This window comes from Denticeps clupeoides, chromosome 8 (genome assembly GCF_900700375.1).
Source record: "Denticeps clupeoides chromosome 8, fDenClu1.1, whole genome shotgun sequence".
Classification (NCBI taxonomy): domain Eukaryota; kingdom Metazoa; phylum Chordata; class Actinopteri; order Clupeiformes; family Denticipitidae; genus Denticeps; species Denticeps clupeoides.
Window position 1 is genome coordinate 15,116,326 of NC_041714.1, and position 15,611 is coordinate 15,131,936.

A 15,611-nucleotide genomic window follows, 5' to 3' on the forward strand; every position below is an offset into this window, starting at 1 on the left:
GCTGATGAGCAATCTTATGCTTCAGTTCTTGGAATGCAGAGTCACCTCCAATCTGGCAACCTCAAACAAGGTAAAGCTCAGGACACCTGCAAGAGTTCAGGCTTTCTGGGACTCCTGGCCTTTATTCGCTGAATCAGGTTTCCTAGTGAAAGGACTAAAAATAACACGATATACGATGACAAAAGAACACAGGACTATTCAAACAGAAAATGCATAGCAAAATCATACATGGTTACACACATTTCTGAAAATATTCTAAATTCTGAGGGTATTTTTTGGTAATGGCCGTGGAAGACAATTCTTCATGCTGAAGGTGGTAGTCCTTTTGATGGGTCTTGTGATAAAGGGAATAAGTTGCATTTACTGGGCTTACTGACTGAGCAGTATGCCGTGCAAGTTCCCGGGATGAGCCCCGGCCATGACCGCGTCCATTTATAGTGTCCAAATAGTGTCTCATGATACCGATCTCCCACTCATTCAACTTAAATACTTAGACATGACACAAAGAAAACTGTCAGAGAAACCGTTAAAGGTGTCAGACTTGCTTGTTTGGTGTCTTTGTTAATTATAGAGTAGAATAGAATAGAATAGAATAGAATAGATTGCCTTTTATTTTCTCTATACGCATGTACAATGAGATTAAAAGCCAAATATTGGAATGTAGAAAATAGAACAAGTAAAATATATAATATTAAAAAAAGGAAGGCGTGATTGTGTAATATTTATATGTTGGGAGGCAAGTGGCCTGGACTAATCCCAACATGCTGCTCAGGCAGCTTCATTCATATAGCTATGCCCACTCACTGACTTTGCTCGCAGACTCATTATGTAACAGGCGGCGAGGATTTCCCACGCTGCCTCAGTTCCCTCTGAGTGTGTGTGTGTGTGTGTGGTTGTGAGTGAGTGATAGAGATCAGCATAGCGTCTGTAAGTGCGCATGAAGAAGTCTGTGCATTGAGGAGTGAAAGTAAGTAGGTGCATGTGTGTGTGTGTGTGTGTGTGTGTATGCATGTTTCTTTGAACTGTGTGCAGGTGAAAGAGTTTGTGTGTCTTTGAAACTGTATGTGTGTTTGTGGTTATACATTTACATTTACAGCATTTTTTACAGCATTTACATACATGAAACTCAGCACAGCACACACTGACACAAGGAAATGTGTCCTCTGCTTTTAACCATCACCCTTGCTGAGCAGTGGGCAGCCATGAGTGGCACCTTGGTTGTTCGGGGATTCAACATGAAAGTAAAAATCAGTAGATTTAAAATCAGTAATTTACACATCAATAATTCAGGTGATTCTCAGTTAGACCACTTTCCTGACCATGATGTTTCTGTTGAGTACATGAGTATATGTCAATGTGTGTGTGTGTGTGTGTAATCAGCCATGTGTTAATTACAGACTGGAATGTTTTTCACACCTCACACTCACTCATGGCCACAGTGCCTGTGGGAGTACTTCTACTGGTTAACACTGGCTGCATGTTGGCCGCAGTGCAGGAGGTGGAGATCAGGATTCTTCATCGCAGTGCTGGTGTAAATACACACCCAAAAATGTCTTCAGATTTGCCTTTGTTGTCTTAGGTTGATAGAAGCAACAAGGAGCAGATTGGCCCTCATAACAAATGCGGCCCTGGAAGAACATCATATTGCATGGTTCCATACCATAACATATATCATTAATGCATGACTTTATAGAATAAATATTCAATGAAGAGCTAAGAAATTGGATCAATCGATTTTCCAGATGAGAAGTCAACTGGGCTGAACAGGTCAAGCACAAGGTTGGCTTTAAATGCATTGAAGTGAAGAGTTTTTTGTCTGTTACACCACTGAAACCACTTTTACTGCACTTGACCTTTTGACCATTTGACACATGGCCAGCTTGTTTTTTTTCTCTTTAAATCGTAGGTCTCTGACCTGCTTTTGTTGGTGATGGGGACAAAGTATCCAGCATTAATTAAATGATTGATTAATTAATAAATCAAAATGCATGAGTGGTATATTTACTGCAGTGCCATAATAATTATATACATTTATGCCATTTATCAGACCTCCCTTATCCAGAGTGACTTACAATCTGTAGTTACATGGATAGTCTACTGGGAGACACTCAGGGTTAAGTGTCTTGTTCAGGGACAAAGTGGTAGAAAGTGAGGTTTGAACCTGCGTTTTTGGGATCTTCTGGTTCATAGGTGAGTCTTACCCACTAAGGCTACTAACCCTATGACTGACTGAAATTTAATATTTATCCAACAAAACTCCTGCACACAAGAGTATGAACCTTGAATAAAACATAAAGATGACCCAGTCCTGTTTCATTACCCAGGATGTAATTGAGAGGATTCAAACCAAGTTTAAACCAATTGGTCTATGCCCATGGTAGTGGGTCGACTCTCGGCCCCTGCGATTGGACGGCATGGCATAGATGAAAAGCGCAGGGCAGTTCAAACGTTTCCACTCTGATCAAGGGCTCAATCACAGCAACCTTTTCTCCATAAAGCGGCATTCTAAGCGACAGGCCTTTATCTCCAGCTCCGCTCATCCAAACTAATTCTTTTGACCCGGAGTAATTGACCATAAGTCACCGTGCTGACAGTTGATGTGCCGACCTCAAATTTGTTTACTGTGACCTTTTTCCTGAAGGCCAGCGCCGACGCCGCAGTAACACATAAAAAGTTCTCATTTGTTCTGAAGCATTGGACTTGCGTCTGGACCCACTTTGATGTCTGGGCACCTTTCATTTGCCATTTTCTTTTAATTGAGTTTATAAGCAATCTATGATTCCTATAATTTTTTATATCATATGAAAGAAAGGGCAGCATTAAATTTTAATTTTAATTAATTCTATATCTGGGAGGTTTTAATGTAGACGTTTCCTTAATTATGCTCTTAAGATCATTACAAGCTAAATAATGCATTTGGCATGTTGGAGGGGTAGACATTTGGGCCGAAAAAATCTAAATTGCCCCCCCCAGCATGATTGTCTTCTTAATCACACATATGCCAGTAAATTACTCATCTGCATGTAGCCAGTTTCCAGGGTTTTTGACAAAATGGCAGAAACATGTTGAAATTGCTTGGTTGGAATTGCCTGAAACACTGCTTGGTAATAAGAAATTGAATCTACTATGAAGGAAAACAAATAAAGGTGAAATTTAAAGTGACAGACATTTGTCAAAAGTGGTAAAATTTTGTAATAAGAGACATTAACTTAAGCTTATAATAAATCTTCAAAATGTCGGCCTGCCCTCAAATCCTTATTATATATCCACTGATGGAAATTGTTTGCCTTCAATGTGTTTGTCTTATGATAATTTTATTAGACATTGGTGTCAAACTAATTAATGACAATCCATTGAAAGATTATTGTCCCCAGAGTGAGTCTTCTTACCTAAAATAACTTGATAAAGCACGATTCCTGCTATAAAAATTATAATAGAGTAATATTAGAGTAATAATAAATCACAGGAAGGCAAAGTATTTTTTATGTTTCTTTTTTTAAAGGGAGGTCTTCTAATTTTACTGGAGTTAACATTTACTTTTACTTTACCTTTTCTTTATTAACATTAGTATCGTCTTTAGGTTTCCCCCAAATGCTATGGGTCTGTAGACCACAGAACACATATTGACACACAGTGGCACAATGTTGGGTTCTGGTTCTTATTGAGAGTGAAAAGTGATTGTCATTGTGAAACACTGCAGCACAGCACACGGTGACACAACAAAATGTGTCCTCTGCTTTTAACCATCAACCTTGGTGAGCAGTGGTCAGCCATGACAGGTACCCGGGGAGCAGTGGGTGGAAATCGGTGTTTTGTTCAGTGGCACCTCAGTGGCACCTTGGCAGATCGGGACCGTCAACCTTTGGATTACGAGGCCGCTTCCTTAACCGCATGGAAGAAGGTCTCTCTGACGGACCGAACTACTGATGGAAAATATCAGATGCATGCAGTAACCTTCAAAACTGTTGTGACTCTCATGCCACTGTTGATCTTTAACCCAAATAAAGATTAAAGAAGGTTTACAGCCCAGTGTCCTGCCAGAAATACTCACTCACCTGCTCTTCTACTGCATGACCTTCAGGCTCCTTTGGTCAAATCCACATTGGAATCCATTTAAACCACTCACAAAACAATTTGTAGCATTTCTATTTGGTTTGGTTATTTTTGGTTATATATCAATTCTGGGTAAATATAAAATTATATCTGGAAGGGAAAAAACACAAGTCGCAGAATTTACTTCTTTTCAGCTTTGTATTATCTTACAGTGTTGCTGCTTCTGTGCGTGGATGGATGAATGGCCTGGAACGAATGTGTCTTGTGAGTGCTGGGTGGTAAATTAGGTAGAAAAATGGGACGGCGGCGCTGGAAAAAGTAAACACTGCGATGAATGTGTGGAGGGAGGGGGGCGGGGCAACAGCACGGGAGTGTAATTTATCACTGTCCAGCTCAGCCCCTTCTGTCCCTGGAGGTCATGGGAGCCACTTTGACTCACGGAAATTTGGCAAAATTGTCAAGACGTTCCGGTTGGGAGGGGTTAACAGTTTAGAGTACGAATGTAATGAATGCACACATTTTTACTTTCTCACAGGCTTTTGAGAGACAGTGACAAACAAATGTACGCTTGAAAAAAAGACGTTTAATCTCATACAGAGGTGTTTTTTTTTTTGTTTTTTTTACAACATGCATCTGTGACAGACATGACACAACAACAGTGAAGTTCCTGATGGGGAGAGATAGGCATTTAAAACATTAAACATAAAAAATTTTACCGGGACAATACTGCAGAGCAATTAACAGACAGGTTACGGATGGGTACAGAGTCAGTGTGTTAATTCTTGGCAAAAATAAATGATGCAGTGAGCACTGTGAGGGATGCAACCCTTGAAATAATGCTCAGGTTTGTATTGCTACGTTGGTGTTTTTCTCCTTGGAAAGTATTATTTGCTTTGAACATGAATTTCCTGATGTAAAATGCAGGTCGCCTGTTGCTCAGTCCTATTCTAACACACGGCTCCATTTCCCTGGTGCTATATAAAGGCATATTTCATGGTACAAATCTGCTGTTGGTCTTCATAGTGGGCATGGCCTATAGTCAGATCTACCATTACAGAGGTGATTTGCCACTTGCGAGGTTTATTTTTTGTTAAATATATTTATGATATTCACTGAAAAGTTCACCAACGAGAGAGGATGAGACTGAGCAGAAAACTTTCCAATATTTTTATTTTATATTATACATATATAGCCTTATAATTTTCATAAAAGATGTAAGATTTTTAAAATACGTTCTCCTCTCCAACATACAGGTAACTAGCAACTAATTAGCTTCTTTATTTGTATCTATTTATTTCTTCGTATGACATTAGCAAACATGCACCAACCCTTATTTTGGACCCCCCAAAAAATATGACCCTTAAATATCAGCATGTGCTGGCACAAACCCTCCAACCCTAAGAAGCCCAGGCTCCGTCGAAGTAAGATCCCACTGTGAAGGGTGTGCGGATGTCTGAAATGACACCTTGCTCTACCACCCTGTGTTCTTTTCATCGCTGAACGGGAAATGGCACTTACTGAGCACTCAGGATGAGTTGAGTGACTGCCATGGAAGCCAGTTAAATGTTCCGTGAACACGCAAAGGACATTACACATGGAGTGTCCCAGTGCAGGTCTGTAAAAAAAATCGACATGTTTAACATTCATCGAGACATCGTAAACGCCCCAAGATTGGACACAGTGTCATATCGTTTACATATTGCTGTTAAAACCCCATGCATTGTGGTAAAAAGCTCGCATTTACAGAGGTTCTCAGCAAGGCAAGGCTCTTCCCTGCCTTCTTTGCGGCACAAAGAGAAAGAAGGAAAAATAACAGGCTCGTCCCCAGCCCTTCGCGTCCTGTCGAGTCCGTTCTCTTCCAAGATCTCTGCACTAGAGCTCAGTAGATGACAAGTCATGCACTACGGCTAGAAAGGTAGACTGTGCAAAGGAGACATGAATAAATAAATAAAACCTGTACATTCAAGGCTTCAGAGTCAGAAGGACCGAAAAGACGAAGCCCGAGTGAAGGAGAAAGCTACTCTTCAGGCGCGGGGCCTGGGTGAGGACAACAGTAATCATGCGACGATTCAGCAGTCTAGTGTCCAAGTGTTTGTGGGCGGAGACTACTGTGAGCAGAGTGATGAGCAGGAGTATATTTCTGGACGTATCACAGTGTTTCCCTGTGAGGTAAGGACATTCCAGTGTCAAGATTGGGTTGTCTTACATGCGGCCTTGAATGCTGTCTTGAAACCTTCAGTTTGGGACTCCAGAAGAGAAAAATGGAGGAAACGAGAGAGAGTCCTCTTTTTATTTCTTCATCCGTGTTACATAGGGCAAATTTTGTTCTCTGCGACTGGCAGCTGGGCGAAGGTGCTGCATTGGCTGGACTGGTCGTCTGCCGTTGGCAGGATTCCCCCCGAGATGGGGATCCTGGCCGCGATGGCTGACATCTCACCAGTGTTGCTCTCAGCAGTCATTCCCGGGCGCTCAGTGGTCTGGTTGAGGTTGCCTTCCACGATGCCATCGTTGCAACTGAACAACTGGATGAGGCACTTCTTGAACTGAAAATGCAAACACAAGACCATGCGATTCAGCGATTATTAAAGTCATTATCTTGTCTATGAATACAGATACCTTTAGCATTTATCAGACCCCCGTTTCCAGAGCGACCTACAATCAGAAGTTCCAGGGATTGCTCTTGGATGCAATTTAAAGTGAAGTGATTGTCACTTGTGATACACAGCAGCACAGCACACGGTGCACACAGTGAAATTTGTCCTCTGCATTTAACCCATCACCCTGAGTGAGCAGTGGGCAGCCATGACAGGCGCCCGGGGAGCAGTGTGTGGGGACGGTGCTTTGCTCAGTGGCACCTCAGTGGCACATTGGCGGATCGGGATTCGAACCGGCAACCTTCTGATTACAGGGCAGCTTCCTTAACTGCTAGGCCACCACTGCCCCAGTGTGTTATGGTGGTAAGTGGGGTTTGTGGATGAATACAGCGCAAAGTCCTCATTAGAAAGTGCAACAGATAACCGAGATTACATGGTAGTAAGTGGTAGTAAGTGGGGTTTGAACCTGTGACTGTGTGGTCTTCTGGTTCATAGGCGAGTGCTTTACCAACTAGGCTGCTAAACCCAAAAACACTTCCAAACCAAGCATGTGGAACAGTGAGGAATGATACTGAACAAAGGAAATATTCTCTTGTTAATATGATGTCAATCATATTATCCCACATCCTCCTATGTGTTTGAAATGACCTTTGATTCGACTTTCCAACAAACATCAGTGTGTCCACATGATCTCGTGTGTTTATGATCTTCTCCAAAAATGAGGAAGCCTTTCTAAAAATACAATTGTAGAATTTGAAATACTGATAAACTGTATAGATGTGGTGTATGCGCTTGATGACAGACTGACGTTTCACCACTGATTGACTTCATCAGGACGGGAGCTGATTAAAAGCTGAGTGATCATTGATCGCTTTCCCATTACCTCAGAGCGAAGTGCCGTTTTGTCCTTTTCCATAGCCCACAGCCAGAGCCAGACCACGTCAGCGACTTACCCAACCACAGACCCACTTTCTCTGGCCTTTTTTCCTCTCCAGTTCTATTCACAGCCTGGAGTCAAATAAAGCTCTGAATATGGCTAAAAGCTTTAGGTTATCTACAATTACGAGACATTTTGTGCACACATGCTGTGGGTCATGGCATGTCTTCAGGGAGCACAGGACTTATTTTATGGAAATGGAACGGAGAAGAGGTAACATGCAGCTTTGCACTGTTCTTTTGAATAGTCGCCGTTATGTAATCTCGGTTATCTTTTTCTAATGAGGACTTCGCGCTATCATCATCCATAAATATGACTTGTTCAGCAGGGGGAAATATTTTGCATTGATGATGGTTAGCGAATTGTCTGGACAAGTCTGTCCAACCCATCCCAGCTTGGTGAGGCTCAAGCTGTTGTCACCTTAAGCAATGGGAAGTAAAGCCGGAGACTTTGATTCTAAATTTAGAATCAAGATGCATGATGTCTGGAGCTGCCAAGACCTCCTTGGGAGTTTCAGCATTACTGCACCAAATTTCTGAAACTGTATATCTCATATTCACTCCATCACGTTTAGATTTAAACATGAACACCACAATGTGGTGATGAAAGGGATTCTGGGGCTTTTATTGTAAATATTACATAAAGAATAAGAATTTAAAGACTTGATTTTTCTCTAATTAATTAAATGCAATTAATTAAATGTCATGATTGCAATCTGGATAAGGTTTTTTTCTCGTAAAAAGTTTTCTGCGGTAACGCCCATTAATGTTTTTTGCACCTTTCACTCTACTCATCAGATCAGCACAATACAGCCCTTTGTTATGTTGAGTTTCAAGAGGTCTCCAACACCCAATGAGGACAGTCTGAGTATCGAAAGCAGCATTACACCAAAGAGCTGGACCATAAAGATTATGAGGAGCACTTTAATTTAATATGCAGAAGGACAGGTAGTTAACTGGGTTTAATGCATTTGTTAGCGATGGGGAGTCAGAGTGAAACGAGCCTCTCTTTAATGCAGTTTATCCACTTAAATTCCTAAAGATTCCGAAGTCACGTAGTAGGTTAATGATGAAGGGCTTCCCATTTTTCCTCAAATTTTTAATTAAACCATAAAAAAACGCACGGCTTCCTAATACAAAACCTCAGAACCAGTCTACCCAGTCTCAGTTTACAGCCAAAATAACAACAAATCCCAGAGAGGCCTAATGCCCCAGATCCCAGCGTCCAGGCCCAGATGAAAAGGCGGAGAACTTGTTCAAGTTATTCCAAATTTCTCAAGAACTAACACCACTTTAAACGTTCCAAATGTGGTGGACTGTGATGCTAAAAAATGAAACCAGGCCATCTCCATCACTGATTAAAAGATATATAAAGTCCCAGAGAGATGTGCAATATTTTTTTTATTTTTTTTTGCTTGTAGACAAGGGCAGACAAGCATTCTGTCAAGGTATGTCTATTTATGCAGTCTGTAACCTAAATAACGACAGGGGTCCTTAAATGGGTCAGTCATAGAACTGCTACTGCCCAGCATGGTCTAGTCTGAACCTCTGCAACAACCGGGTTCTCAGGCGGTCTTAATCAACGGAACCAAAGATTCAAGGCAATCAAACCGATGTTACAATTCCTGCAAAGTTGTCTGTAAAGTCCCTTTTACGAATCACCTTAAATTAGTTTTCTTTATGACCTGCTAAAAAAATGATTTCCAGGTGGTCTGGTGTAAAAAGAAAAATGTAAATTTTTTTGGTTTTGGCAACTTTATATTTAGAGTCTATAGTGCACATTATAAACTGTAGATGCACGTGCATGTAACATGCTTGTTCGGTAAACGTTTGTAAGAACACTACATATGTTCATGAAATCACTCGGAATGGAACATTTGAAACCACTATGAAGCAATGAAACCATCATTTTTTGGGAAAACCAGCCCAAGATGACTCCTCAGATACAGATTAGATTTTGCAATGAAAAAAAAGAAAAATGTTATTGCATTTTCAACCGTCTTGCAAACAGATGTGGCATCAATCAGACGTTTCTCTGGGCACACTGTAGTTCTGCCGTCATTTGAAATTGATAGGCTGGATTAGTTTTGGGGGCCATTGTGAGCGCTCGGCTTTCACTGAATATCACTTAAACCAGAATGTTCTAGTTAAAGAAAGAGATCAATACCTGGATTGGTGATGAATCGCCTGAGCGAAAGCCCTAAAGCTGGTGGTGCCATCTGACAAACTTTCCCTCACCACCACTGCCCTTTTGCACACCAGGTGCCGGACGGTTGTACACTCCCAATTTTGCCTCTCACTTATTCATACATCTTGCATTATTCAGAAACCCGGCTAACGGCTAGAGAATAAACAAAAGCTGTCAACTTGGTTTCTTTCAGAAGTTTGATCTCCTGCTAGTGTGTCATTGTGAGCTCAGTGCCATCTGGCCCGGACTCCTTCAGGCTGAAAAGTACCGCGGTGACACTGCTAAATGAATAAGTGCCTGCATGTCGGCATGTCTGCATTGACTCTCTTAGTTTTAGTATATAGGCATATATCCTTGGGCGAAATTAATGGTACCTGCTTGTTCATGAAGACGTAGATGACGGGATTGTAGCAGGCAGACGTTTTGGCGAAAAAGGCCGGGACTGAGGCCAGTCGAGGGTCCAGGTCTATTGTGGGCCAGGAGGTGACCACAATGGAAAAGATGGCGTAGGGTGTCCAGGCCACCATGTAAGCAACGATCATGACCACCACCATCCGGGTGACCTGTCGCTCTGGTTTCCGAGTGTTGCCAAGTCTGCCATGGGTGTTGGACACCTGCAAAGAAGCAGGAAGTTTTTACATTTCCCTGAATTGATGCAAGCATATATATGTGGACGCATGAGGATCTTCAGACGCACCTTCCTCAGCTTGCGCACTAGCTTGGTGTAACACACGATGATCACCCCCAAAGGCAGGATGAAGCAGGTGATGAAGAAGGTGATGATGAAGGTGTGATCGGAAAAGCTGTTAGAATACCTGTGAAAAGAACAGAGATAGAGGTTCAGTCATTGTCAGTCTTGAACAGGGAATCTGTGAACTGGGGGGGTTGACCGACTTCTGAGCTCTTCACCCTCCGTTCCTGCAAGAATTTAATAATTCTTGTTATTTACTTAATCCATCCACACCATGTTCAGCAAAGCAACGTTTCCCAGCATTGAATGGAGAAACAGAGAGGGGAAGGTCCTCAGCTTCTCACCAGTTCGGCTCGCAGGTGGTGCCGATCTTGCTGACGGTGTAACTGCTCCAGCCCAGGACGGGTGGGATGGTCCAGATGAAGGAGAACGTCCAGACGAAGACCAGCCCCAGTGCTGCATGTTTAACTCGCAGGCGAATGTTCCCCAGGGGGCGACAGATCACGAAGAAGCGCTCAAAAGCCAGGACAGCCAGGGACCACAGGGCCACAATGCCTGATGGGACAGATTATATCAATCTAATAAACAGCATGGTATCATGACTAGTTCAGGTTCAAGTGAATGTTTACTGTAATTTCAGCCACATACATGGTACAACGTTTCTCCAGAACCTGGTGCATATATGTAACATTTAAAAATAGTTGCCTACTGACATAACGTGCACGAGTGTGACATTGGCAAACCTGGCAACATAAAGTGCAAACGAATAAAAGGGAAATATAATAGAAGTATGTTCTGACTGCATAATCATACATACATGTTTTGCAATCATTTCAAAATAATCTCGGAATAGATTGTACATTTGCTGTGGACTGGATTGTGGCATCACTAGCCAACCCTTTTTGAGAACTCTGCACCAAACATGACATTAAAGACATCAGAGTGATAATGTGATTTATGTGATTTATTCATTAGTCACACATTTATGAATTTCTAATGGCTGTCCCCCTTGGCCCATGTAAATATTGATTACTCTGAGATTAAAAACCACTTAACACACAAATCAGCACATTTACCAGCACATTATCATCCTATATTTCATTTCAGCTACAAACAGATACCAACCTCGCAGAATAGAGTAAATTGTGTGTTTGTTATTTCATAGGAAATTAATTAGAAAAAAGAAATGCCTGAATTTTGTAATTCATCCCTGCCATCCTGATACACTGGACGCAGGGATACTCTCGTCCAAGGCAGGGTGCTAGCCCATCTCAGCGCGCGCGCACACACACACACACACACACACACACAATGCATCCAGTGTGCCTTCTTGCTTATCCAGCTGGCAGGAGGAAACCCACACCAACAAGGAGAAAGCATGAAAACTCTACACACGAGATCTAAGATGGGATTCGAACTCACAACCTTGGAGATGTGAGGCCACACTTGCAATATAAATGTAAAAGAACCTATTTTTACTCCAGCTGTGTTCACCCATCCAGGGAACAGAGACATTTCCTGGAGGTGTGGCTTGGGAAAAATAACATAAACTGAGAAAAGGACGTCCCCTGCTCGGGGCCGGCTCTATGCTGGGCACTTTAATTGAGACAATTAAACAACATTTAAAACAATAGATTACCCGCAAACTGAAACTGGACCAGATTTACTACAGTAGCTGAAAAATCCCCTGGAAAAGGTGCAAACTAGATGACAGGTTTCCCCTCTTGTTCGCTTCTCCCCCCGTGTGCTGTTTTAACCCAGATCCCCATTCACCATCCCCGCAACTAAACATCCAATCACCGATCGTATGCAAATGAGCCGGTGTCAAGTTTTTTTGCACTCATTGCACTCATGTCATAAGTCTGGCCGAATCGCAACTTGATCGTGCATCGAACAGTGTAGATGATGTTCACCCCTCCAGACCAGGCCAGGATCCACAATCGGCTGGTCATGTGCAAACACAGACCTCGAAGTCCAAGTAGCAGCACTAGGAATCTCGGCTTGTTCGGCTGTGGCACTCTTCTTGAAGAGTTGCACCACCTCTTTTTTATTTTCCTGCAAATAAATGGCCAAAGCATTGTTTTTCACTTTGTTCAGCATCACTACTAATGTGGGTTCTACTTCTTCTGCTTCCGATGTGTTCAAATTGTTCATGTTCGGTCAGGTCGCATCCGAGCATCAAACCAAAACAGTGTGCGCACATGCAATTTATTCGTACAGTTTGACCTGGGTGTTTGCCCCACGACAGGAAACGACCAAGAACAATCAGGCTGTGTAAATGAGCCGGAGGCTTAGAGGAAGCAGCAAATCTCTGTCCTCGAAAGCGTAGCGACCGGTGAAATAATTAACAACAAAAATATATATCTATATTTGCACCGTCGGTGGGGGGACAAGTCCACTGTTCATCTCACAGTTTCAGTCTCTCCTTTTCGATCCCACAAGCAGATGTGATCCGGATAAAAAGTAAATCTTATTCACGTCCCCCCCCCAGCAGCTCACAAAGGAAAAGTTCATGCTGTGAGATGCTATGCCAGCCCCTAGTGAGAAGTGTTATTATTGGGTTAAAATATTTCTGATATATATCCAGTTAAGGTGAACGTTATGTTTGTAGTTATAATCTGATGAGGAATGTTCTTTTTTTTTTTAGTTTTCCCCCTGAGGGATTGCAACCTTGTCGTGGTCAGGGGGTTTGAGCGACTCAGTGACCCTACACTCAGCCTTCATTTGGGACACACATGTTGGACAGGTCTTAGGGTGGAGGCCTGGCAGAGTGCAGTCCAGTTACATGACAAAAACAGTTATCCAGAGGACCCCACCCATGTCCCGCCTCCGTCGCCATGTGCCCCCTTCTATCCGGTCCTGCCCCCTAGAACCGGCCCTGCCTCTCCTGCAGCATTGTTCAGCATACATGTATTTAAAAAATGCTGCTTTGATACCAGTTGACCTCATTTCTCATTTTTCTCGCCCTTTAACGGGGGGTGGGATTTGGAGATCCAGCATGGATCCGCAAAGCCGCTTTGGAGTCACCGGTTGAGCGTCTCCACCCACATGCGGCGCAGTGCGCAGCAAGGAGCGCAGGGACCCGCTCGTCCCCAAAGCCTGCTGGTGGCATTTTATATCTGTCCTGTGAATGGGATTAAGCAGTCTCTGAAGTCACGTTGTTATACGACTGCTTCTCTTTGTTCTGTTTGGGAATATGCGCGATTAAATATAATATAATCTCTTTGACCCCATGTGAATTCCAGCGACCCTCAGATTATATCCCCATATTACGGCATGGAAAGCACGCCATCGTTCTCTGTGTGCTTTTGCACCGCGAACTTTGAAGGAAACTTTGAGCGGAACGCTTCGCGCGCGACCTCGCCAAAAGCGCACCGGGCGCGACGCGCGTCCGCGGGCTGTGGCACGGCGGCTCTGACGCGACGGGGGACCTCTGAGGTTTCCGTGGGGTTCCCGCGGGAAGACAGCAGGTAAAAAGGTCAGAAAGAGAACCGAGACAAACGAAAGTTTGATTCGGGTTCGCTGCGATACAAATGAAAGCGTGGAACGTGCCTCCGCGGATTCGGACCCTGTCGGACGCGCTGTGGGTTTTTTTTTACTTTTTTTTTTTTTTTTTCATCAGATTATCAGATCTTCCATCTCTGATCCACAAATCACGCAACATCCCGCACTCACCGAAATATGTGACCGCAAAGCCCTCGAGCACGCACGCCCAGATGCCCAGGAAGAAGTAGCCCCTGTAGTTGGTGACAAAGCTGATCAGCCCCCCGGTGAGGGACAGCATGAAGTCCGCCAGCGACAGGTTGACGATGATGTAGTTGAGCGGCTGCCGCAGCTGCTTGAACCTGAAGGTGACCAGCATGACCAGGAAGTTCTCGGCCAGCGACAGCGCGCTGACCGTGAACATCAGCGCGGCCAGGACCTTGAAGTTCCACGGCGCCACGGACTGCAGCGGACCGGAGAACGGGTCGTGCGGCGGCGGCGGCGGCGGCGCCGGCGTGGCGGTGGGAGGCGGGTGGGGGAGCCCGAGCACCGTGACTCCGGACGGCTCCATCGGAGTCCGAACCGAACAGAGTCAGGCTGAGCTGGACCGCGAGCAGGGATCACGACAAAAGTCCCATTTTAAGTTGCGTCCCGTCCTGTCCGGACGCTCTGAAAGAACCTTCTTTCGCGTTTTTGTGCACAGATATCCGTCGAAAAAAACGAAAAAAGAAAAAAAAAAACGATGAGAAGAGTGTCCGTTATGAAACGTCTCCAGCTACGCGCATCCTGCGCTTGGCTCTCGTTCCTCCCCAGAAGGCGCAGGAGCGCAGCAGAAGTAGTAAAGTGGCTCCTGCTCCACATTTACTGGGATGGGGAGGGGGGGTTATATAGGTGCGGGCTGTCCCCGGTCAGCGTCACCCGTGCCCCCCCACCGGGAACCGTCATCGGCGAGAGAGAGACGAAAAGTTCTAAATGCTGGAGTCCGTCTGATTACACATTTACATTTACAGCATTTATCAGACGCCCTTATCCAGAGCGACTTACAATCAGTAGTTACAGGGACAGTCCCCCCTGGAGCAATTTAGGGTTAAGTGTCTTGCTCAGGGACACAATGGTAGTATGTGGGATTTGAACCTGGGTCTCCTGGTTCACAGGCGAGTGTGTTACCAACTAGGCTACTACCACACCCCCAGATTAGGATCTTCGAAGTCCAGGAGCAGCAGGAAGCCCATTACGGTGTCGGACTCAGACTCACCTCCAAGCAGGATCTAAATCTACAGATCACATTACATCTTTCGCCATGAACCGTCCCTGGAATTTCAGGATTTTTATTTTATTTTTTTTCATGTATTCCTCCAAGAATTGGCACATGCTCGGATCGGGGCTTTCTGGAAAGGAGATCGTGTCATGGATACATCACAGAATAAAACATTTAGTACAAAGCTATATATACATGTGTGTGTGTTTTATATATATATATATATATAAAACTCTTCTTTTCCATTCTATGTGCATGATAACATTAAACAGCTGTTGCGTGATTGATTTATTGACTGATTGATTAATTGATTGAGTCTGGTCAAAATGCCCGCGGCCTCATTACTTGTTCAGCTTCTGCTGTTCTATTGGCGGCTTTACTTTTGGCTTTCGCCTCCAGATTAAAAAA

The 15,611-nt window shown here is 43.8% G+C and overlaps 1 protein-coding gene across 1 annotated transcript; it reads right to left on the reverse strand.

The window, feature by feature from the left end:
* Positions 1-4,616: 4,616 nt before the first annotated feature.
* Positions 4,617-14,789, reverse strand: valopa (vertebrate ancient long opsin a). The gene is made up of 5 exons (XM_028988950.1): positions 14,138-14,789; positions 10,807-11,017; positions 10,469-10,586; positions 10,146-10,385; positions 4,617-6,596 (listed from the first exon to the last, which is right to left on the reverse strand). The coding sequence occupies exons 1-5, from the start codon at positions 14,514-14,516 to the stop codon at positions 6,360-6,362; spliced, it is 1,185 nt and encodes a 394-aa protein (XP_028844783.1). The 5' UTR covers positions 14,517-14,789; the 3' UTR covers positions 4,617-6,359.
* Between the last annotated feature and the right edge of the window lie 822 nt (positions 14,790-15,611).

Bases quoted from the DNA above. Each gene is read 5' to 3' on its own strand.
- valopa (XM_028988950.1), bottom strand. From the start codon at position 14,516: ATGGAGCCGTCCGGAGTCACGGTGCTCGGGCTCCCCCACCCGCCTCCC. The intron at 10,386-10,468 runs GTGCGTCTGAAG...GCTTCTTTGCAG, and splicing joins TAGTGCGCAAGCTGAGGAAG to GTGTCCAACACCCATGGCAG. The intron at 6,597-10,145 runs GTACCATTAATT...TTGCATTTTCAG, and splicing joins ACGTCTTCATGAACAAGCAG to TTCAAGAAGTGCCTCATCCA.